General features: G+C 48.5%; 1 protein-coding gene and 1 pseudogene across 2 annotated transcripts; both read left to right on the forward strand.

Moving 5' to 3' along the window:
- Positions 1-13,111: 13,111 nt before the first annotated feature.
- LOC308225463 (olfactory receptor 5AP2-like) lies at positions 13,112-13,998 on the forward strand (annotated as a pseudogene). The gene has a single exon. The product of its transcript is annotated as an olfactory receptor 5AP2-like (transcript).
- Positions 13,999-23,012: 9,014 nt separating this feature from the next.
- On the forward strand, positions 23,013-24,636 carry LOC308225464 (olfactory receptor 10A7-like; the record flags this gene model as incomplete). Its single annotated transcript, XM_080626416.1, is given in 6 exon segments — positions 23,013-23,033; positions 23,730-23,881; positions 23,883-24,202; positions 24,205-24,355; positions 24,357-24,483; positions 24,487-24,636. Coding segments are annotated over 6 exon segments (921 nt in total).
- Positions 24,637-24,998: the final 362 nt, after the last annotated feature.

Raw genomic sequence — 24,998 nt, forward strand, 5'->3', positions numbered from 1 at the left:
TGGAACAGGCTGCCCAGGGAGGTTGTGGAGTCTCCTTCTCTGGAGACATTCAAAACCCGCCTGGACACATTCCTATGTAACCTTATCTAGGTGTTCCTGCTCTGGCAGGGGGATTGGACTAGATGATCTTTTGAGGTCCCTTCCAATCTCTAACATACTGTGATACCGTGTAATTTCCACACCCTCTGTGCCTCGACTCCCTTGCCAAGGTAAGCCTGGTTTGCCCAGAAGAGTTTTTGCTAAGCTGTGTTTTTCAAAGTCATGTTTGTCGTGACCCATCCTGTTTTCAGCGCTCTGCATCTCCCCCAGAGTCTGGGAAGGAGTGAGCAGCTGGCTGAGGGTTTGTCTGCAATTATACCACCAAAGGTGCATAGCCACAAAGGCACATCCACGTGCATAGTACATGCAGAGCTGGCACAGGCATGAATGTAGTCTGAGAGAGGCACCATTAGCAGCACCCAGCGGCGTGAGTGTCCGCATCCAAGATATCACTCCCAGGGAACAAACAGAGACATCCCAGCAGCTTGAAGTCCTTTGCATGCAGGGGACTGGAAGGAGGAGACTGGCCAGGCACTGATGTGGAGGAGCAGAGACAGGTGACTTTGTGACCTGGCAGAGTGAGGCAGGCAGATTGGCAGGTGGAGGAGCAGGAGGCAGTAGTGCCCCCCATGAGCATTGGTGGTATAGTCGAGAGCATGGCTGCCTTCCAAGCAGTTGGCCCACATTCGAATCCTGGCCAATGTAGACAAGGTTTTCTTCAGCCTGGCTCCAGGGTGCGTTGCTTCTCCTGTTCCAGAGGAACCCATCTTCCCTTAGGACGTTCAGGTCTCATGGGGCATTGGAGCCACTCCGCTCTGCTGCCTTGCCTTGTGGCTAGTTCTCTGGGCACCTCCAAGCCGAGCAGGCCTTTGAGCATAGCCCAGCTTGGGAAAAGCAGAGTGCAGGGGCTGTTTTGAACCACTGAGAGATTCGCAGGGTGTCTTGAAGCACTGGAGCAGGTGCCCAGAGAACATGTGGATTCTCCTTCGTGTTGGGTATCTCACTCAAGTTCCACTAGGCCTCAGGCACTGAGCTGCCTGCTCCAGCTCTGGGGCTGGCCCTGCTTCAACTTCACCTTCTATCAATCCTGCTGGTTGGAAGGCATTTCAGGGGGTCACAGTGCCTTCTCCTTCCTCAAGCAGGGAGCTTCTCCCCACTGTGTGCAATATGCACACAGCAAAATGCACCTGAGTCTGGAACCATCTCAGGAGAGCAAACAGTGTTCTCACCGAGGGAGAGGCCAGCTGGGGGCACTAGGGGACAGCGTGTCCCTGAAAGAAAGGACAGGGTTTGAAGTCAGCCTAGACTGTCCCAGCAGAGGAAGGCAGCCCAGCTTGTGCAACCCATAACAAATGGCTTTGGGTCCTCCTGCTAGCTGGTCTTGCAGTTGAACTACGTCCGCTGCCCTCTGTCATGATTGCCTCATTTGTCAAGGTCAGGAGCTTGGCTAGGACTGCAACTGAGAGTAGGGACACCTGGGCAAAGGCTGCCATAGTATGAGCTACAAGGTGAGAAACAGGACCGGCCATGACTTAGAATGGCAGATTGAGAGGCTGTCCAAGAGGTGCGGTTGAAAGGAGGAATAAGTCAGCAGAGTCCACAAGTACAAGCACTGAACCACCGATCACTGGGCTATGAATGTACCCTTTGAGGTATGAGTGTTGAAGATGTTAAGCTGGAAAGGCCATCAGCAGGTCTCACCAGGCAAAAGGAAGATTCTCAGGGGATACCAGCCTGTGCCTTGTAAGAGAGGGTCTGCGAGACTTTTAGAAAAAGCTGTGCCACTCTCTCTTCTGTGAGTGAAAAGTGCCCAGTGTCCCTGAAGGAAAGATGCTCTTGATGACCAATGGCCAGGGAGATGGGGAGACTGGCAGGCTGAGCCAGGAGCATATGTCTCAGCGAGGGTGGTTGCAGGAGAAAGACCTATCCAGCATGTGCCTAGAGGTCCCATGGTGTAATGGTGAGCACTCTGGACTCTGAGTCCAGCGATCTGAGTTCAAATCTCAGTGGGACCTTGTGCAAGGTTTTGGCTCCCACAGGGCTTTCTCAGCACGCTTACACCTTGACAGCCTTGCTTTTGCTGTTGGGTCAATTGTGTCATGCACTCTGATCTGAATCATTGGCCCCTGCACCCTCTACGCTTCCTTGCAGTTGTTGGCTGCTCCTGCGTGAGGGCATCAAGCAGTTCCTCACCAAAGCACGCAACACCTGAGGTGGAGATGGAGATCAGACAGTCCGAGTCCAGGTCAAGTGGGGGACGTTTTTCCTGGCCTTGTCTGGTTCTATGTTGGACATCTCCAAAGATGGAGAACCTTCAACTCCTGAGCAGCCTTCTCCCATCTTTGACCAACAATGCCTCCAGCAGTAGCCAGAGTTCCAACTCTGTCCACTGCTTCTTGCTCTCTCAGTTTCTCTGGGGCTTTTCCATTTCTCTTTGCCACCTTGATCATCTTTGATCCTAAATCAGTTCAGGGATCTCCAGCAAAATATGGCAGTAGTCCATGCTTAGCTGTCATGAGAGACAGCAGATCTCTCTTTGCACAGTAAGCAGTTAAGTGAGGGTGGAGGAGAACAAACCACCATGAGTCTCCAGCTGTGTTGCACCAAGTCTTTAATCAGAAGGAGGAAATGCAGGGGCACAGAACAGAGACCAAGAAAGATGTCTGCAGGGTTCAGGGAGGCACAGAGAATGCCCCATTTCCCAAGGACAAGGTCCACACAAAGTGCTTCCCTTTTCCCATTCTGCTCCATCTGGTGGCAATCCCAGGCCACCAAGAGCAGTCCTGACTCCGGAACCCTCCCAGTATCTGTAGGAGGTTCAGCAAAGTAGAAGAGAAGGAGCCCCTTCTCTCAGGAACTCAGAGCAAAGCACAGCTGGAGGAGGCAGAGTGAGGCTCGTCTTGCAGTGAGGAGCAGCAGGCACAGGACCCTCCTGCCAGGTGGGAAGAGGACACCCAGCCCATCTGGAAGCCTTGGTCACGCTCTTGCTCCTGCAGGAGGCACCTCTCCCTTCTGGCTCCAAAGGGGATGATCCGCCAGCTTCAACAGTTTAGACTGCAGCGGGGGGGAGGCAGACACAGGCCTGACCCCCCCAGACCTAGGGAGCCCCCAGTAGAGATGGGAACCCCACCAGTGCTGAGGGAGCTCCCAACAGCAGCTGACAGAGAGGATCCCACGGCTGTGCTCTGCGGGAAAGAGGTGAGGATGGGGCCCGGCAGGGTCACCACCACCGGGGAGGCCTCAATGTACACCGTCGAGTCAGCGCAGCGGGCGACACAGGGCTCACTGCAGCTGCTTGCAAGTGGAGTTGGGCCAGAGGTGCCGCAGGGGCGTGGGGGACATGGTCGGAAGCAAGACATCTCTCGGTGAGTGAGGCAAAGCTGAAACACAGAGCAGGCAGGGAACACAAACCTCAGTATTAGCGTGTCCTTGTCTTCTTCAACTCTCTGTGGACAGATCTTGTTTTAAATACACGCAGTGACTCTACAACTTCCAGAGTCCTCACTGGCCCAGCAGTTTGCATGGAACCGGAAGGCTGGCTCCTTTTGTAGTAGGGCCCATTTCACTGGGGCTAAAGCCCCTGTGGAATGACAGATCACACCCCATCTCTAGAGCAGACAGCGCTGCATTAAAGAAAGCATTGCATGCATTTGGCCATTTGGTTAGAGACAGTCTGATGGAGAAGCAAATTCTGGTGGGCAGACATCCCTGCATCTGAGCCCCACTGATTCGGTCTGCTTGGAAAACCCTCCTCTTTCAACTCCCCCCCCCGGCGCCTCCATGAAAAGGACAGAGGTCTCAGGCATTATTTCCATTGCAGGGCCAAGCAGAGGCAGCCCAACATCAGCCTGAGTAGCCATCAGCACAGCACTTCAGCCTAAAGAGAGAGATAGAGCAGACTCAGGCTTACCTTGTTGTTAGAGGAAAGGGAAGCAAGAGAGGAAGATGCAGAGCCTGGAGTAGAGCAGGCTTTTATGCTGTGTTCCAGAGCCCTGGGGGGAACCAACATTCCTTGCTCATGAAGCATCTGAACATCTAGTAGTTGCTGCTTGCCAAGGCCTCCTGGTGATGAAGCCCTTGCCTCTTTCATCTGAAGAACTGTGCTCCCGCCTTCTGTCACTGAACATCAAAACAACACACCTGTGCCCCTCCTTCATAAGACTGATCAACTCAGATGACTCAGGCATGTGCAGAAGGGTATTTGGAGTGTGTTTCTATCCCTTTGCCTTATTAGTGTTGAGCTCGGCTACCAGTCATGGTCAAATTCATGGTCCAAATCAGCTATGATGGGCACCTCAAGTGCTTTCCTTTCAGGCACTCCAGCTAACACGGAGAGACATTGCTCCTCATGGGTCATTGTAGGGACACAGGAGTTCAATCAGAAGGTCAAGACTGCACAAACCCATACGTGAGAAGAAACTGAGCTCTCCAGCGATGCGGCAAAACTCAACAGCAAGGAAGGACCATTGAGCGCCATAAGGAACTTTTCTGTGGGAAGGAGTGATGGGCATGAGCACCTTGCTTATGAACATCAGGCTCTACAACAGCCTGGTTTTGTGATGAAAGAGATGCCCACTATCTTCCCTGAGTGAGACCCACACCCAAATTGACCTGTTTTGCTCATCAAGGGTGTCCCAGAGACCAGATGCCTGGATGGCCTGCTTTTGAGGAGAAGTTTGTGGCAGGGTGCCAGAAGCTCATAGCCCATTTTTTTGGGTCAGGTATGGGGTGGCCAGTTCCATGCATTTCAAATTACAAAGGCACATCGGATCAGTCTCCCAGAGTATCTGCTGGGAGTCCTTGTGATGTGGAAGAGTTGGGAAAACCCCTGAACTCCAGCCTAACATGAGTCATGCTGCTGCGGACTTCAGAGGACACAGTGCCCTGGATGCAGGCAAGCCAGCGTGACCAGAGCTCATAGCCTCAGTCCTCCAAAAGTTCTGCTTCCTCAAAGGCATTTCTGCCTTTGTCATCACAATTAACAATTACTCTCAGGTGCTCTGAGAGATGAACTCGAGGTCCTTTTGTAGGCTGAAATGCATGGAAGCCTGTAAACACTGTGCTAACACAAATCCCACAGACAACCTCACCACGCAGATTGTTTTTGGAATGTCAGCAGAGGAAGGAGTGTAGCTTGTTCTGCTCTAAGCAATTGTTGAACTAGGAAAGGTTTGAGTAGCTTTGTCCCTTTCAGTCAGGGAATCCAGTTCTGAGAGGCTCCTTTCTTTCCCTTGGTCCATAGGCCATAAGCTGCTAGAGACGTGAAGTTGTCTCAGCTCTTAGCTGCCAGGAACAGTGTGGCACCCAGTTCCAGGATGTCCCTGCAGCTCCAGCTCCTGAACAGGGTCAGTCAGCGTCTCCAGGGTGAGTTGAGATAACACAGAGAGGTCTTTGATTCATTACACGTGCAGTGAAAGTCCCGGCTACAAATTTTGGAAGTGGAGCATTGCCCTGAAACTCCCTGGGAGCTGGGTCTCATTGCACAGGCACTGCGATCAGCAGGGCAGAGAGAGCTGCAGCAGGTAGTTGTGGCCGAGTGGTGAAGGCGATGGACTAGAAATCCATTGGGGTTTCCCCGCGCAGGTTCGAATCCTGCCAGCTACGGTGAACAGCTGTTTTTTGGGCTGCTGCCAAATGACCAGAGTTCTGCGGTGGCACCCAGCTCCACAGTGTGCCTGGTGCCCATGCAGAGAGTTGAAGCACTTTCCCTCTTGGTCTTGTCTTGGTTGAATGGTAAACTCTGCTCCCACTGACAAGGTAGGCATTTGGGGGGAAGACTATGGATCTGGGCTGAGCATGAGCCATGAAAGGAGCTCCACTGTTGCTAGGTCTTGCATACAACTTAAGAGGCTGGGGGTGTGGATGTATTCTGCCCGACCAGTCCACAGCAGGGTCCAAAAAGAACAACCTTTCCAAGGCGGCTTTCCGAATTTAACTCAAGGATGAGATGACCGCGCCCTGTTAGGATAGGATGCCAACTTGGAAGAACTCCTCTTAAACGTGCTGGGTGGGTCATTCCCTCATATTTCAGCTATTGTAATATTTTAGAACAATTGCATAAGGCAACACTTGTTAAGGAACAAAGTACATCCGTCTGCCACTAGCTTTGGCACAACACTTCTGCCAGGCAGTGACTGACTTGGCCAATCTGCAATGCAGATTGGTTCCTCTACCTTTGCAGCAAAATATGACTTGCTTAAGACAAACCAGCAGCTACACATGGCCACTCAGAAGCAGCAGTGGGCAAATGTGAATTACTGTTTGGTAATGATTCAGAAAAGCTTTTCCTGTGAAATAGAAGAGGTTGCCAAAAGAAGTGGTAAATGCTCCACCCCGGCAGTGTACAAGGCCAGGTTGGACAGAGCCTTGGATGACATGGTGTGGGGTGAGGCATTCCTGCCCATGGCAAGGTGTTGGGACTAGATGATCTTAAGGTCCTTTCCAACCCTAACCATTCTATGATTCAATGATGAGAGGTGAGCGTGATCGGTGCCCTCCTCTTCTGGGAAAGATGTGGAATTGGCAAAAAAGGACACGGTGGTGGCTGTGATATCAGGAGACCATCCCCTGCCTCCACCGACCCTGATGGGTGGGACAGAAAAGGGCCAGAGGCTTCCAGAGGTCTTCTTTCAGGTGCATGCGCAGCTGCACCTACTAGTGCAGCAGCAGAGGATGAGCTTCTGGTAGCCTACCTGCGTGGTTTAGCATCTTAAGGAAAGAGTAAACTGTGAGAAGCATGTGCAAGAAGAGCCTACAGAAAGAGGAGGAGAGAAATGCACATGGCTGGCACATGGTCGATTCTCTGCAGCCGTGTCACTGAGGCTGGGGAAAGGATTGCAAGAGAGAAAGAACCTCAGAGAGATTCTCAGCAGGAATAAAGAAGGAAAAGGCAGTGGAAAGGACACCTCAGTGTGCTCACGTCTGAACCCCCGTGCTGGCCCTCTCTATCCCCCTTTTGCTTTTCCCTCCTCTGCCTGGTTGCTGCATGCTCTGGCCAGCACTGTTGGGCAGGACAGGCATGTCTTCAGGCACAGAGAAAAGGGGTTTCTCTGGCTCTCTGGCTAGCTGCATGGTGTCAGGGGCAGCACTGGGCTGTCAGGTAGCAGTAAGGCTAGGGCTGCACAAGATGGGAGAACAAGAGAGGGAAGGGAGTGTGGTGTGAAGGTGTAAAACAGACCTTAGGACAGGGGTGAGGAAAGACGGTGTTTTATGTTGGTGTTTCTGTTTCTCACTACACCAGTCTGTTTTAATCAGCAACAACTTCCACACCCTCTATGCCTCGACTCCCTTGCCAAGGTAAGACTGGTTTGCCCACGAGAGTTTTTGCTAAGCTGTGTTTTTCAAAGTCATGTTTGTCGTGACCCATCCTGTTTTCAGCGCTCTGCATCTCCCCCAGAGTCTGGGAAGGAGTGAGCAGCTGGCTGGGGGTTTGTCTGCGATTATACCACCAAAGGTGCATAGCCACAAAGGCACATCCACGTGCATAGTACATGCAGAGCTGGCACAGGCATGAACGTAGTCTGAGAGAGGCACCATTAGCAGCACCCAGTGGCGTGAGTGTCCACATCCAAGATGTCACTCCCAGGGAACAAACAGAGACATCCCAGCAGCTTGAAGTCCTTTGCATGCAGGGGACTGGAAGGAGGAGACTGGCCAGGCACTGATGTGGAGGAGCAGAGACAGGTGACTTTGTGACCTGGCAGAGTGAGGCAGGCAGATTGGCAGGTGGAGGAGCAGGAGGCAGTAGTGCCCCCCATGAGCATTGGTGGTATAGTCGAGAGCATGGCTGCCTTCCAAGCAGTTGGCCCACATTCGAATCCTGGCCAATGTAGACAAGGTTTTCTTCAGCCTGGCTCCAGGGTGCGTTGCTTCTCCTGTTCCAGAAGAACCCATCTTCCCTTAGGACGTTCAGGTCCCATGGGGCACTGCAGCCACTCCGCTCTGTTGCCTTGCCTTGTGGCTAGTTCTCTGGGCACCTCCAAGCCGAGCAGGCCTTTGAGCACAGCCCAGCTTGGGAAAAGCAGAGTGCAGGGGCTGCTTTGAACCACTGAGAGATTCGCAGGGTGTCTTGAAGCACTGGAGCAGGTGCCCAGAGAACATGTGGGTTCTCTTTCATGTTGGGTATCTCACTCAAGTTCCACTAGGCCTCAGGCACTGAGCTGCCGGCTCCAGCTCTGGGGCTGGCCCTGCTTCGAATTTACCTTCTATCAATCCTGCTGGTTGGAAGGCATTTCAGGGAGTCACAGTGCCTTCTCCTTCCTCAGGCAGAGACCTTCTCCTGACTGGTGCACTGACTCTTCTTTGGTGAGCAATGTCATGGTCCCATGGCATGAGGGAAAGTCCCCTCAGGCTCACAGCAAAAGGCACCTGAGTCTGGAGCCATCTCAGGAGAGCAGTGTTCTCACTGAGGGAGAGGCCAGCCTGGGGTACAAGCGGACAGCGTGTACCTGAAAGAAAGGACAGGGTTTGAAGTCAGCCTAGACTGTCCCAGCAGAGGAAGGCAGCCCAGCTTGTGCAACCCATAACAAATGGCTTTGGGTCCTCCTGCTAGCTGGTCTTGCAGTTGAACTACGTCCACTGCCCTCTGTCTTGATTGCCTTATTTGTCAAGGTCAGGAGCTTGGGTAGGACTGCAACTGAGAGTAAGGACACCTGGGCAAAGGCTGCCATAGTATGAGCTACAAGGTGAGAAACAGGACCGGCCATGACTTAGAATGGCAGATTGAGAGGCTGTCCAACATGCGCGGTTGAAAGGAAGAAATGCCAGCAGAGCCCACAAATATAAGCACTGAACCACCGATCACTGGGCTATGAATGTACCCTTTAAGGTATGAGTGTTGAAGATGCTACGCTGGAAAGGCCATCAGCAGGTCTCACCAGGCAAAAGGAAGATTCTCAGGGGATACCAGCCTGTGCCTTTTAAGAGAGGGTCTGCGAGACTTTTACAAAAAGCTGTGCCACTCTCTCTTCTGTGAGTGAAAAGTGCCCAGTGTCCCTGAAGGAAAGATGCTCTTGATGACCAATGGCCAGGGAGATGGGGAGACTGGCAGGCTGAGCCAGGAGCATATGACTCAGCGAGGGCAGCTGCAGGAGAAAGACCTATCCAGCATGTGCCTAGAGGTCCCATGGTGTAATGGTGAGCACTCTGGACTCTGAATCCAGCGATCTGAGTTCAAATCTCAGTGGGACCTTGTGCAAGGTTTTGGCTCCCACAGGGCTTTCTCAGCACGCTTACACCTTGACAGCCTTGCTTTTGCTGTTGGGTCAATTGTGTCATCCACTCTGATCTAGATCATTGGCCCCTGCACCCTCTGCGCTTCCTTGCAGTTGTTGGCTGCTCCTGCGTGAGGGCATCAAGCAGTTCCTCACCAAAGCACGGAACACCTGAGGTGGAGATGGAGATCAGACAGTCCGAGTCCAGGTCAAGTGGGGGACGTTTTTCCTGGCCTTGTCTGGTTCTATGTTGGACATCTCCAAAGATGGAGAATCTTCAACTCCCTGAGCAGCCTTCTCCCATCTTTGACCAACAATGCCTCCAGCAGTAGCCAGAGTTCCAACTCTGTCCACTGCTTCTTGCTCTCTCAGTTTCTCTGGGGCTTTTCCATTTCTCTTTGCCACCTTGATCATCTTTGATCCTAAATCAGTTCAGGGATCTCCAGCAAAATATGGCAGTAGTCCATGCTTAGCTGTCATGAGAGACAGCAGATCTCTCTTTGCACAGTAAGCAGTTAAGTGAGGGCGGAGGAGAACAAACCACCATGAGTCTCCAGCTATGCTGCACCAAGTCTTTAATCAGAAGGAGGAAATGCAGGGGCACAGAACAGAGACCAAGAAAGATGTCTGCAGGGTTCAGGGAGGCACAGAGAATGCCCCATTTCCCAAGGACAAGGTCCACACAAAGTGCTTCCCTTTTCCCATTCTGCTCCATCTGGTGGCAATCCCAGGCCACCAAGAGCAGTCCTGACTCCGGAACCCTCCCAGTATCTGTAGGAGGTTCAGCAAAGTAGAAGAGAAGGAGCCCCTTCTCTCAGGAACTCAGAGCAAAGCACAGCTGGAGGAGGCAGAGTGAGGCTCGTCTTGCAGTGAGGAGCAGCGGGCACAGGACCCTCCCTCCAGGTGGGAAGAGGTCACCCAGCCCATCTGGAAGCCTTGGTCACGCTCTTGCTCCTGCAGGAGGCACCTCTCCCTTCTGGCTCCAAAGGGGATGATCCGCCAGCTTCAGCAGTTCAGACTGCAGTAAGGGGGAGGCAGACACAGGCCTGACCCCCCCAGACCAAAGGAGCCCCCAGAAGAGATGGGAACCCCACCAGTGCTGAGGGAGCTCCCAACAGCAGCTGACAGAGAGGATCCCACGGCTGTGCTCTGCGGGAAAGAGGTGAGGATGGGGCCCGGCAGGGTCACCACCACCGGGGAGGCCTCAATGTACACCGTCGAGTCAGCGCAGCGGGCGACACAGGGCTCACTGCAGCTGCTTGCAAGTGGAGTTGGGCCAGAGGTGCCGCAGGGGCGTGGGGGACATGGTCGGAAGCAAGACATCTCTCGGTGAGTGAGGCAAAGCTGAAACACAGAGCAGGCAGGGAACACAAACCTCAGTATTAGCGTGTCCTTGTCTTCTTCAACTCTCTGTGGACAGATCTTGTTTTAAATACACGCAGTGACTCTACAACTTCCAGAGTCCTCACTGGCCCAGCAGTTTGCATGGAACCGGAAGGCTGGCTCCTTTTGTAGTAGGGCCCATTTCACTGGGGCTAAAGCCCCTGTGGAATGACAGATCACACCCCATCTCTAGAGCAGACAGCGCTGCATTAAAGAAAGCATTGCATGCATTTGGCCATTTGGTTAGAGACAGTCTGATGGAGAAGCAAATACTCGTGAGCAGACATCCCTGCATCTGAGCCCCACTGATTCGGTCTGCTTGGAAAACCCTCCTCTTTCAACTCCCCCCCCCGGCGCCTCCATGAAAAGGACAGAGGTCTCAGGCATTATTTCCATTGCAGGGCCAAGCAGAGGCAGCCCAACATCAGCCTGAGTAGCCATCAGCACAGCACTTTAGCCTAAAGAGAGAGATAGAGCAGACTCAGGCTTACCTTGTTGTTAGAGGAAAGGGAAGCAAGAGAGGAAGATGCAGAGCCTGGAGTAGAGCAGGCTTTTATGCTGTGTTCCAGAGCCCTGGGGGGAACCAACATTCCTTGCTCATGAAGCATCTGAACATCTAGTAGTTGCTGCTTGCCAAGGCCTCCTGGTGATGAAGCCCTTGCCTCTCTCATCTGAAAAACTGTGCTCCCGCCTTCTGTCACTGAATATCAAAACAACACACCTGTGCCCCTCCTTCATAAGACTGATCAACTCAGATGTCTCAGGCATGTGCAGAAGGGTATTTGGAGTGTGTTTCTATCCCTTTGCCTTATTAGTGTTGAGCTCGGCTACCAGTCATGGTCAAATTCATGGTCCAAATCAGCTATGATGGGCACCTCAAGTGCTTTCCTTTCAGGCACTCCGGCTAACACGGAGAGACATTGCTCCTCATGGGTCATTGTAGGGACACAGGAGTTCAATCAGAAGGTCAAGACTGCACAAACCCATACGTGAGAAGAAACTGAGCTCTCCAGCGATGTGGCAAAACTCAACAGCAAGGAAGGACCACAGTGTACTCTAAGGAACTTTTCTGTGGGAAGGAGTGATGGGCATGAGCACCTTTCTTATGCACATCGGGCTCTAAGACAGCCTGGTTTTGTGATGAAAGAAATGCCCACTATCTTCCCTGAGTGAGACCCATGCCCAAATTGACCTGTTTTGCTCATCAAGGGTGTCCCAGAGACCAGATGCCTGGATGGCCTGCTTTTGAGGAGAAGTTTGTGGCAGGGTGCCAGAAGCTCATAGCCCATTTTTTTGGGTCAGGTATGGGGTGGCCAGTTCCATGCATTTCAAATTACAAAGGCACATCAGATCAGTCTCCCAGAGTATCTGCTGGGAGTCCTTGTGATGTGGAAGAGTTGGGAAAACCCCTGAACTCCAGCCTAACATGAGTCATGCTGCTGCGGACTTCAGAGGACACAGTGCCCTGGATGCAGGCAAGCCAGTGTGGCCAGAGCTCATAGCCTCAATCCTCCAAAAGTTCTGCTTCCTCAAAGGCATTTCTGCCTTTGTCATCACAATTAACAATTACTCTCAGGTGCTCTGAGAGATGAACTCGAGGTCCTTTTGTAGGCTGAAATGCATGGAAGCCTGTAAACACTGTGCTAACACAAATCCCACAGACAACCTCACCACGCAGATTGTTTTTGGAATGTCAGCAGAGGAAGGAGTGTAGCGTGTTCTGCTTTAAGCAATTGTTGAACTAGGAAAGGTTTGAGCAGCTTTGTCCCCTTCAGACAGGGAATCCAGTTCTGAGAGGCTCCTTTCTTTCCCTTGGTCCACAGGCCATAAGCTGCTAGAGACGTGAAGTTGTCTCAGCTCTTAGCTGCCAGGAACAGTGTGGCACCCAGTTCCAGGATGTCCCTGCAGCTCCAGCTCCTGAACAGCGTCAGTCAGCGTCTCCAGGGTGCCTTGAAATAACACAGAGAGGTCTTTGATTCATGACTTGTGCAGTGAAAGTCCCGGCTACAAATCTTGAAGTGGAGCATTGCCCTGAAACTCCCTGGGAGCTGGGTCTCATTGCACAGGCACTGCGATCAGCGGGGCAGAGAGAGCTGCAGCAGGTAGTTGTGGCCGAGTGGTGAAGGCGATGGACTAGAAATTGGGGTTTCTCCGCGCAGGTTTCAATCCTGCCAGCTACGGTGAACAGCTGTTTTTTGGGCTTCTGCCAAATGACCAGAGTTCTGCGGTGGCACCCAGCTCCACAGTGTGCCTGATGCCCATGCAGACAGTTAAAGCACTTTCCCTCTTTTTTTAATGAAGAAACTTTCATTACTTGAGTCTCAACTGTCAAGGTCTTCATTGGTGCTAACACTTCCTGGTTTTACCACTAGAATAAAAGTTATGACAAAGCAAGAGTGGAAAAACAAAACTGTTGTTGTTGAGTTCATGCTCCTGGGATTTGGGAATGGCCTAAACTGGATTCTCTTCTCTTCCTAATGTTTCTATCAATCTACATTGTGACTATTACTGGAAACGTCTTCGTCATTGTGCTGATTGTGGCTAATCGACACCTTCACAGCTCAATGTACTTCCTCTTGGGCAATTTGGCCTGCTTGGAAATCTGCTACAGCTCAAATATCTTGCTGAGGATGTTGCTTAGCTATCTGTGTGGAGACAAAAGTATTTCAGTCAATGGATGCTTTACACAATACTATTTCTTTGGTTGTTTGGCAGCTGTAGATTGCTGTCTCCTTGCAATGATGTCCTACGATAGGTATGTAGCAGTGTGCAAGCCGCTTCACTATCCATCCCATATGAACAGCAAGCTCTGTCTCCAGCTGGGTGCTGCATCTTGGGTAAGGTAAGTGGCTTTCCATCTAATTCTATACTAACATTCCTGATCTCAAGTTTAGATTTCTGTGGGCATAATGAAATTGAATATTTTTTCTGTGACTCGTTCTCAATTATATAATTCTCCTCTAGAGACACTCATGTGGTTGGACTTGTCACTTCTGTTGTGGCAGGTGTGTGCTCACTGCCTCCAACTTTCTGTTGACCTCTTCTGTTGACATCTTACCTCTGCATCATTATCATGAGACTTCCTTCTGCCACTGGAAGAAAAAAGGCCTTTTCCACCTGCTTCAAGCATCTTTTTGTGATGATTCTTTTCTACCAGTCAATATTAACTGTCTATGTACTTCCTCATCAAGATATCCAAATATCTCCAAACAAAATCTTCTCTGTTTTTTAAACCATTCTCACTCCCTTGGTCAATCCTCTCATCTACAGTCTTAGAAACAAAGAAGTAAAGGAAGCTCTGTGGAAACACACAAGTAAATTACTGGCTTTTAGAGGGCTGCTTTCTGTTAAAAAGGAGGGGTAATTATCCTCAATAAGTTACAGGTTCAGACACACCTATATGGCATGTGAATATAGTTAATCTGAATAAAGCTTGGAAATACATAGCTGTATATCTTAAAAATAAATAAGAGAAACAAAATAAGTAAATAATCTTGCGATCTCTTGGGGGTGGTATGGAGAAGGAACAGGGATGTGTAGTGAAGTAGCAAGTTTGCTAATGATACAAAGCTAGGAGAGTGGCTGATAAAACTGACAGCTGTGCTGCTATTCAGTAGGACCTTGATAGGCTGGAGAATTGGGCAGAGAAACTTGTTGAGGTTGAACAAGAGCAAGTGCAGGGGGAGGAAGGAGGAGGAAGAACCCCAAGTACCAGTACATGCTGGGGCTGACCTACTAGAGCAGTTCAGCTGAGAAGGACCAGAGAGTGCTGGTAAATGGTAAGTTGACCATGAGCCAGGAGGGACACGAGTATCCTGAGGTGCACTGGCAGGAGTGTGGCCAGCATGTTGAGGGAGGTTATTTATTCCCCTCTATTCAACCCTGGTGAGGCCACATCTGGAGCACTCAGTGCTGGGCTCCTCAGTACAAGAAAGACAAGGAGCTACTGGAGAGGGTCCAGTGGAGGCCACAAGGATGATTAGGGGTCTGCAGCATCTCTCTTATGAGGAGAGATTGCAAGAGCTGGACCTGTTTAGCCTAGAGAAGATAAAACTGAGAGGGGATCTCATTAATGTAGATCAGTAACTCAAAGGCAGGTAACAAAACAATGGTGCCAGACTCTTTCCAGGGGTGCCCAGCAACAGGATGAGGAGTAATGGCCATAAACTAAAGCACAAGAAGTTTCACCTCAATGCAAGGAAGAACTTCTTTCCACTGAGGTTGGCCAGAGCACTGGAACAGGCTGTCCAGGAAAGGTTGTGTAGTCTCTCTCTCTGGAGACATTCAAAACCCACCTAGACATGTTCCTGTGTAACCTGCTCTAGGTGGCCCTGCCTTGGCAAAGTTTCGGACTGGATGATCTCCAGAGGTCCCTTCCAACCCCAACAGTTCTGTGATTCTGTGAACACTGTAAAGTAAGCAAAATAAATCCATTAATGTAACTGCATTTGTATTATTGCACATCATACTGTCTTGCCTGCCTGCTTGCTTTCTTTTTCCTCACTACAGCTGAAATTCAGTTCAGCTGAATAAGTTGAAACTCAATTTATATTACATAAACCATTTCTTTTCTCCTGGATTACTCTGGTTTTACACCTATGGTGTAGATCTGTTCATTCATGATCATTATCTGGACTCTCTTGATTGCAAATGAAGAGAGTGAGAAACATTGCTTGAATGTGGTTCATCTGATCTATTTTGGATGTTTAATATAAACCATGTTCTAGAAGGCTCACTTCAATACACTACAGAACTGCTAGCTCATGCAGAAGAACACACAATACAGACATTGTCTAAAATTAATATACTATCCATACTTGTACTGACAATTAAACCCTTAAAATGAAAGCAAAACTCCCACAACAACATTGCAACAACTTCTAAAGAGGAATGTCTACTTCACTGATTTTGGTAAAGGAAGGGTAGAAAAATCGAAAGGACCATCTTTACTATCCTGAAATTAGTTCATTTTGCATGTGTAGTTTTAGTCTCCTTGATAACAATTAGGAAATAGGAATAGCTATTTAGAAATCTTCTGTAGGTTATGAAATTGTGACTGTCGTGTGTTCTTACATTTAACCTGGTTAGAAAAAAAATAAAGGAAGAAGTGGTTAGCAAAGCTTCACACCACTAAAGTTTCTAGCAGTGGAGAAAAGACAGTATAGGCCCAGGATTGGCCATCACAGTAAGGAAACGTAGCTCTTGAATGCAATTAGCAGATGTCGTGGTTTAAGCCAGTCGGCAAGTCAGCCATGCAGTTTCTACTCCCCCCCCCCCCCCCCGGAGGGATGGGGAGGAGAACTGAAAGAATGTGACTCCCACGGGTTGAGATAAGAACAGTCCAGTAACTAAGGTATAACACAAATCACTACTGCTACCACCAGTAATAATAATGACAAGGGAAATAACAAGGGAAGAGAATACATTACCACCTGCTGAAATGAGCCTGATCAAGCAAAGAGTGCCCTTCCAGGTAGCTCCCAGTTACATCCCGGGCATGATGTGCTGTGGTATGGAATACCTCTTTGGCTAGTTTGGGTCAGGTGTCCTGTCTCTGCTTCCTCCCAGCTTCCCCTCCTCCCTGGCAGAGCATGAGACTCACAAAGTCCTTGGTCAGGCTAAACATTTGAGCAGTAACTAAAAACATCGGTGTTATCAGCGCTGCTCCCAGGCCGAAAGTCAAAACCACAGCACTGCACGAGCTACTAAGAAGGAGAAAAAATGACTGCTACTGCTGAACCCGGGACAGCAGAGCAAGACATGGCTACAGGGAAGCATTCCTGGGGTCAGGAGGAGGGAACAACTGGAGAGAGGATTAGCAAAAATAGAAAGAAATAGGTACCACTTGCTACATAAAACTGTATGTATGTATGGCCAAATTAACCCAGCCCAGAAATTCCTATATCATTTTATTTACTATAAAGGTTATCCATTAACACTTAGACATTGTGGCCTCCTCTGGGCTTGTTCCAACAGTTCCATGTCCTTTTTATAGAATCATAGAATAGTTAGGGTTGGAAAGGACCTTGAGATCATCTAATCCCAACCCCCCTGCCATGGGCAGGGACACCCCACACTAAACCATGTCACCCAAGGCCTCATCCAACCTGGCCTTGAACACCGCCAAGGATGGAGCATTCACAACCTCCCTGGGCAACCCATTCCAGTGCCTCACCACCCTCTCAGTAAAGAATTTCTTCCTTAGATCCAATCTAAACTCCCCTGTTTAAGTTTTAACCTGTCACCCCTCACCCTACCACTACAGTCCTTAATGAAGAGTCCATCCCCAGCATCCTTGTAGGCCCCCTTCAGATACTGGAAGCTGCTCTGAGGTCTCCACACAGCCTTCTCTTCTCCAGGCTGAACAGCCCCAACTTTCTCAGTCTGTCTCCATATGGGAGGTGCTCCAGTCCCCTGATCATCCTCGTGGCCCTCCTCTGGACTTGTACCAACAGTTCCATGTCCTTTTTATGTGGAGGACACCAGAACTGCACACAATACTCAACAAAGATGTTGAACAAGACCAGTCCCAACACCGATCCCTGAGGGACACCACTTGTTACCGGTCTCCAGCCGGACATTGAGCCATTGACCACAACTCTGTGCGTGTGGCCATCCAGCCACTTCTTTATCCACCAAGTGGTCCACCCATCAAATTGATGTCTCTCCAATTTAGAGACAAGGATGTCATGTAGGACAGTGTCAAAGGCTTTGCAGAAGTCCAGATAGATGACGTCAACTGCTCTGCCCCTGTCCATCAGTTTCGTAGCCCCATCATAGAAGGCCACCAAATTGGTCAGGCAGCATTTCCCCTTAGTGAAGCCATGCTGGCTGTCACCAACCACCTCCTTGTTTTCATGTGCCTTAGCATGTCTTCTAGGAGAATCTGCTACATGAGTTTGCCAGGCACAGAGGTGACACTGACTGGTCTGTAATTTCCCGGGTCATCCATTTTCCCCTGCTTGAAAATGGGGGTTTTATTTCCCTTTTTCCAGTCGTCGGGAACTTCACCTGACTGCCATGATTTTTCAAATATGATGGCCAGTGGCTTAGCAACTTCATTCGCCAGCTCCTTCAGGACCCGCGGATGGATTCCATCAGGTCCCATGGACTTCTGTACGTTCAGGTTTTTAAGATGGTCTCTAACCAGATCCTCTCCTACAGTGGGCCTAGGGTCCTAATTCTCACAGTCCCTGCGTTCGCCTTCCAAGACTTGGGTGGTGTGGTCAGAGACTTTGCCAGCGAAGACTGAGGCAAAGAAGTCATTAAGAACCTCAGCCTTCTCCAAATCCAGGGTAGCCAGTTCTCCCGATATCTTCCGAAGGGGGCCTACGTTGTCCCTAGTCTGTCTTTTACTCGCTACGTACCTATAGAATCCCTTCCTACTATCCTTAACATCCCTAGCCAAGTTCAATTCTAACTGGGCCTTAGCCTTCCTCACCTGGTCCCCAGCTTCCCGGACAACATTCCTGTATTCTTCCCAGGCCGCCTGTCCCTGCTTCCACCTTCTATAAGCCTCTTTTTTCGATTGAATTTTCCTGAGCAGCTCCTTATCCATCCAAGGAGGTCTCCTGGCCCTCCTGCTGCACTTCCTTCTAGTTGGGATGCAACATTCCTGAGCTTGGAGCAGGTGATCCTTGAATAACAACCAAGAGTCTTGGGCCCCCCTGCCCTCTAGGGCTGTGTCCCATGGAACCTTACTAAGCAGGTTCCTGAAGAGGCCAAAGTCTGCTCTCTTGAAGTCCAGGGCAGTGAGCTTGCTGCACGCTCTTCTCACTGTCCCAAGGATCTCGAATTCGATCATCTCGTGGTCACTGCAACCAAGGCTGCCCTGGAGTGCCACATTTCCAACCAGCCCTTCCCTGTTGGTGAGCACAAGGTCAAGCATGGCACCTCTCCTTGTCGGCTCCTCTATTACTTGCAGAAGGAAGTTGTCTTCCACACAATCGACGAACCTCCTGGATTGCTTGTGCCGGGCTGTACCTTCACTCCAACAGATGTCAGGGTGGTTGAAGTCTCCCATGAGAACAAGGGCCTGTGAGCGTGAGGCTGTTCCTATCTGCCTATAGAGCTCTTCACCCACAGATTCCTCTTAATCAGGCGGTCTGTAACAGATCCCCACAGTGATGTCCCCCATCGCTGCTCTCCCTTTAACCCTGACCCACAAACTCTCTGTCGACTGCTCACCCATCCGCAGACAGAGTTCCATACTCTCCAGCCTATCCCTAACATAAATAGCAACTCCCCCTCCCCGCCTGCCAGGCCTGGCTTTTCTATAGAGCCTGTAACCTTCCATTCCAACACTCCAGTCGTAGGAGCCATCCCACCATGTTTCTGTGATGCCTACTATATCATACTCCCGTAGTAGTGCACACATCTCTAATTCCTCTTGTTTGTTTCTCATGCTACAGGCGTTCGTATAGAGGCATCTGAGCCGAGCTCCAAATGAAGCCGGCTCATTGGCTGGAGCATCTGGAATATCTCTGCATCGCTCCGAGCATTTATTGTAGGTGCTGGCAACAGACTGGGTGTGTTGGGATGGAACGATGCCCCCCTCCCCCAACACATCTAGTTTAAAGCAACCTTGACCAGCCTGGCAAGCCTCCTACCAAAACCACTCTTCCTCTTCTTTGCCAGATCAGCTCTACCAGCCCCCAGTAGACCTGGCCTAACTTGGGTCCCGTATTCAAAACACCCAAACCCCTGACTATGGCACCATCCTTTTAACCATTTATTAACTTGGCCAATCCTCCTAGCTTTCTTAAGGTCTCCCCCTGTATCCTGGAGAATTGATGAAAAGACAATCTGAGCTCCAGAGCCCCTAACCACCTCTTCCAGGGCTCTGTAGTCCTTCTTTATGTTCTCCAGCTTACTGCTATCAACATCACTAGCACCCACATGGATCACCAGAAGTGGGTAATAGTCCGTGGGTCTCACTAGAGTAGGCAGCCTCTCTGCAACATCCCTGATCCGTGCCCCAAGTAGGCAACACACCTCCCTCGAGACCAGGTCAGGTCGACAGATGAGTGCCTCTGTCCCTTTCAAAGTAGAGTCCCCTACCACTATGACCCGTCTCTTTTTCCTGGCAGCACCAGTAGTGATCTTCTTTACCGGCGCACCAGCCGATTGTTTCTGGTGCAAGTGCCCTTCCTTCTTAGCCTCCTGGAGGACAGCAAAGCGGTTCTGGGTGGGGACAACAGCTTTAGGAGGAAGCCCCTTGTTTTTAATTGTCCTCTTCCTCTTTTTTTTGTTGCTTTTTGTTGTTACTGTTTCCCAGCTTCCTGGGTTGACAGCCTCCTCCACTCCTCCATGAGCTTCAGGGGACACCTGAGGCCCCTGCACAGTTTGGGCCTGGAGGAGGCAGTCCTGTTTCCTCTCAGCTTCCCTGATATCTTGCAGCCTATTAACAGCATCCTGCAACTCAGCCACCTGCTGCAGGAGGACCTCCACCAGGGAGCACCGAGTACAGTATGTTGAGGACACCAGAACTGCACACAATACTCCAAGTGAGGTCTCACGAGAGCAGAGTAGAGGGGCAGGATCACCTCCTTCGACCTACTGGTCATCCTTCTTTTGATGCACCCCAGGATACAGTTGGCTTTCTGGGCTGCGAGCGCACACTGAAGCCAGCTCATGTTCATTTTCTCATCAACCAACACCCCCAAGTCCTTCTCTGCAGGGCTGCTCCAAACCTCTTCTCTGCCCAACCTGTAGCTGTGCCTGGGATTGCTCCGACCCAGGTGTAGGACCTTGCACTTGGCATGGTTAAACTTCATCAGGTTGGCATCAGCCCACCTCACAAACGTGTCAAGGTCCCTCTGGATGGCATCCCTTCCCTCGGGCGTATCAACTGAACCACACAGCTTGGTGTCATTGGCAAACTTACTGAGGGCGCACTCAATCCCTCTGTCCATGTCACCGACAAAGATGCTGAACAAGACCTGTTCCAACACCGATCCCTGAGGGACACCACTCGTTACCCATCTCCAGCCGGACATCGAGCCACTGACCACAACTCTTTGCATGCGGCCATCCAGCCAGTTCTTTATCCACCGAGTGGTCCACCTATCAAATTGATGTCTCTCCAATTTAGAGACAAGGATGTCCAGTAATGTTCCAGAACAGGTCTCCTGTGGACCTCTATCATATCTGCCAGTCCTAAGCAGGTATCTTGGATACTCTACAGCATTTTAAAAGTCACTAGATATGCCAATAACAAATAAACCACTGGATTACAGGTGTCTGAAGTTAGGTATGGTGAATCTCTGTTCCACTTGCTACCAGGTTTCCTTCCTTACCTTGCACAAAATACTTTGTTCCATTTGGGTCTAGGACAGTTTTCAAAAATTAGTTTTGGAAGCCTCACACTTAACTTCTACCTTTCTGGAGAGCTGTAGTTCAAGTAGGATCCATTTCACCTGAATTTATCCATTCAACAATACACTTCTTAGCTAAATGACATGATGCTACTATCTGCCTGACAATAAAAGATAGCTGTCTTCAGAAACTGATATACAAAGCCTCAGATAGATGTCTAAAACAAGTGGTCTGATTTGGCTTGGGGTTCCTTTCTCTCCATCAAGACAGAATTGATTAATAATTAAAACAAAGTGTCTAGCAAAGGGTATATTCCGCCTCCCATTACCTTCAAATGAAGAATCATACTTCGCTATTTAAACTTTATTTTTAAATTTAAATGTTAACCCAATTATACTTTATTGCTTCTACTCCTGTAAGATTAATAAAAACAACAGAGAAGTTAACTTTAATTAATTTCAATTGTTCACAGTCTGCTACAATACCAAGAGAGATGTTTTTCTTCTGAATGTACTTGGTAATAAGTCCACAGAGGGGTTCCTAGCTCAGGAAGCAATGTAAGATCACATGCAGTTCAAAACAGTTGAACCTCACTCTTTTGTGGGGATCCTACAGGAAACTATTCACAGTCCAGTGTTGCTCAAAAGGCAGGGAAAGGTATCCCAGTACATGAAATCATGAACAAAGGCATCATATCAGAAACTCTGGATTGCTTCTCATAAAAATTGAGGTATACCAATATTTTCTATACTGTTAGGTAATTAAAATTTGCAAGAAAAATGCTTACAAATTGCTCAAAAAAAAAAAAAAAAGTAACTTAGAAGAGAATGTATCTGACAACTCCAGGTGTCTGCAATGTACGCACTAATGTCTGAGCTATTTGTTAAGATCTTCATGAAGACATAAGAGATTAAATTAAGAGATTTAAGTACTTCTAGCAATTATTTTAGATTACTTCTGAAGAATGAACAAAAATAACATCTGAGAGTTGTTTCTATTTATAGATAGTAAGGTTATCTCAGCTGCTTATGTTTACCATATGGCTGTTTGTACACAAGCTTTTCTTGATCATCTGGGAAAATATTTCACTTGTAAAAATATGGATATTTAAAAAACCAAACAAACCAACCAACTCCTCCTTGCTCTGAAATGGGTCTTCTTCTTAAAAAAAAAAAAAAAAGAAAGAAAAAACGAAAGTAGTTGCACAGTTTGCGTGTCCAGGTACACAAAGAGCAGGAAAGAATGCGTAGCAAGCACAGATTTAATAAAAATACATCATGCCTGACCAACCTGACGCCTTTCTGTGATGACACAACTGCCTCAGTTTGGGTGCAGGCACAGTAGTGGATGTCATTTAATGAGTTCAGCAATTTTTGACATAGTAGCCTTGTAGCCAAACAGGAAAGATCTAAGCTGGGTGGTCTAGACCATCAAGGCTTTAATGGGCAGTGGTCAACAATCTGGGTCTAGCTGGTAGCTGGCAATAAGAGGCATTCTTCATGGGTTGATACTAATGCTGTTTCACATATTCAGTGACTGGGAAGACGTGAGAAAGAATATCCTCGTGAGTTTCCAGATGACAGAAATGTGGGGATCAGGGAAAAGGGCCATGCACAGGAACCCCACAAAGTACAAGACAAATGCCGAGTTCTTGCCATGGCACAAAAGATGCATAGGTGTTGACTGGGACTGACTGTCAGAGGACCAGCTAGCAGAAAAGGGTGTGGGGCTCCTGGTGGTGGCAAGCTGGATGTAAGACAGCAGTGTGTCCCTGCACTGTAGAGGAGTGTAACCATCTGTGTTAGCAAGAACTAGCCAGCTGGTCAAAGGAAGACACATTCCCCTCTGCTCAGCACTTGTGAGGCTGCCTATCGAGAAACATGTCCCATTTTGGAATCTCTCTATACAATAAAGAGATTGATAAAGAGAAGAGTCCAGAAGAGGACCACTAAGATGATCAGAGGAAACATAGGTCAGGATAGTAACATACTAAATTGTGCTTTATAACAATGCAGACTTGTAACTTCACTTTACTGTGAAGAAAGATAGGAAGGTCAACCAATGTTGATAATCAAAGCGCAGGTTGGATAATCAAACTTCAAACTGTCAGGGAGGACCTTTCCCAGCTAATACTGCTTTCTGCAGCAGGTGTAGCTGCTCCTTTCTGTGCTAATGAATGGCAAACTGCATATAGTGACACCAGTAAAGATAACTGGATTGAGATAGACAATCAAGGTGTTGCATCTATACATACATGTGTGAGAAAACTGCGGAAAACGTTTTTTTCTTAAAACAGAGCAGAGAATATAATCTCAGTTCTCTAGGAAATTAATTCATGGTTTGCACACAGAAAAAAATAGCTGAATTGTTGATGAAAACATATTCCAGTTGAACTGAAATATGAAGTAGACATGGCAACATTTTAGCTTAATTAAAAATGAAAACAGACAAACTATAAGGAAAATCCTAGCTTTTCTGTCCTGAAATTCATTGGTTTTTCTTATTTTCTCATTTTCACCATGTGTTGCTTTTTTGCAGTGTGCCTCACAAATTGTTATTTGGCCAGTTATCTTTGATAGTCCTACTTACTAAATATTAGAACCAGGTTTAGAGAAGCTAATTATTTTTTCTTCATCCTGTACTCTTCTTCTCATGTCTTCCTGGTTGACTTACACAGGCTGTGTTGTTTCACTTTCACATGGAAGCTGTTGAAGCACTGGAGTCAGAAACCAGACCTACTTCACTTTGCAGGGGTTCTCCCACCTCACCGCTGTTCAGGTGTTCCTCTTTGAGGGAATTCTGCTAATGTTCCTAATCACAATGACAGGGAACTTTCTTATCATCATAGTTGCAACCACTGACCCTGCCTTGCACACCCCCATGTATTATTTTCTCAAAAACCTGGCTTTACTTGAAATTTGCTTTACACTAAACAGTGCCCAAGATGCCTGTTGATTTGTTGTTTGAGAGAAAGGCCATCTCCTTTTCTGCCTGTGCCCTACAGCTTTATTTTGTCATATTCTTCATCACTTCTGAGTGTTTCCTCTTGGGTACTATGGCATATGACCGATATATGGCTATATGCCATCCGTTGCACTACACCATAACAATGAACAGGAGAATGTGTCTTCATATGGTCATAGCATGCTGGATTGCTGGTATTCCGCTTCCTGCAGGACTCACGGGGTGGCTATTTAGCTACCCTTTTTGTGGCTCAAAGGAGACTGAACATTTCTTTTGTGATACCACTCCTGTTTGGATCTGATCTGTTCAGACACATACTTATTTGAGCTTCCTGTGTTCGTTGCTACTGTTTTAATTGTTTTGATTCCATTTATCTTGATAGCAGCCTCTTACATCCAGATAATCCACACCATTCTCCAAATGCCATCTGCAGAAGGAAGACAAAGCTTTTTTCACCTGCATTTCTCACCTGGTGGTAGTGACACTGTTCTACTGCACAACTAGTTTGATACATTTAAAGCCAAAGTCCAGTCTCTTGGCAAACAGCAGGAAACTGGTGGCTCTTTCTTAGACAGTAGTAACCCCTATGCTGAACCCAATGATCTACAGCTTACAAAACAAAGAAGTAAAGAACGCTCTGAGGAAGACATCTAGGAGTTCTTTAGCAAGTTATCTCTGCCTAGATAGTCTCAGTGATTTTCTGAAAATTGTTCACACTTGAAAGGTTAAAAATCAATGAATTAGTGCATTCCTCAAAGTCTGTAATGGGTTTGGATATTTTAAGTTTTGGTGCAAAATGCTGAGAAATGCACATGATCTGTATAATGAACAAATGAATATATTTAATATAACTGTTCAAAAAATATTACAAAGCGTACAGAAATAAGCCATAAAATCTGTACTTTGACTACAAAATGTGTAAGCCTTTTTCTCTGCTTCACAAGGTTAGCTTTCAAGCATGTCTAAAACAAATCACTGTCATAAGAACACATGACTTCAGCATACATAAACCTAACCTGCAGCAAAATTCCAGGAAAGTCACAAAAAAAAGATTGTGCATATTTTCAGGACAAATATGCCAAC

The sequence above is a fragment of the Psittacula echo genome, assembly GCF_963264785.1.
Source record: "Psittacula echo genome assembly, chromosome: 10".
Classification (NCBI taxonomy): domain Eukaryota; kingdom Metazoa; phylum Chordata; class Aves; order Psittaciformes; family Psittacidae; genus Psittacula; species Psittacula echo.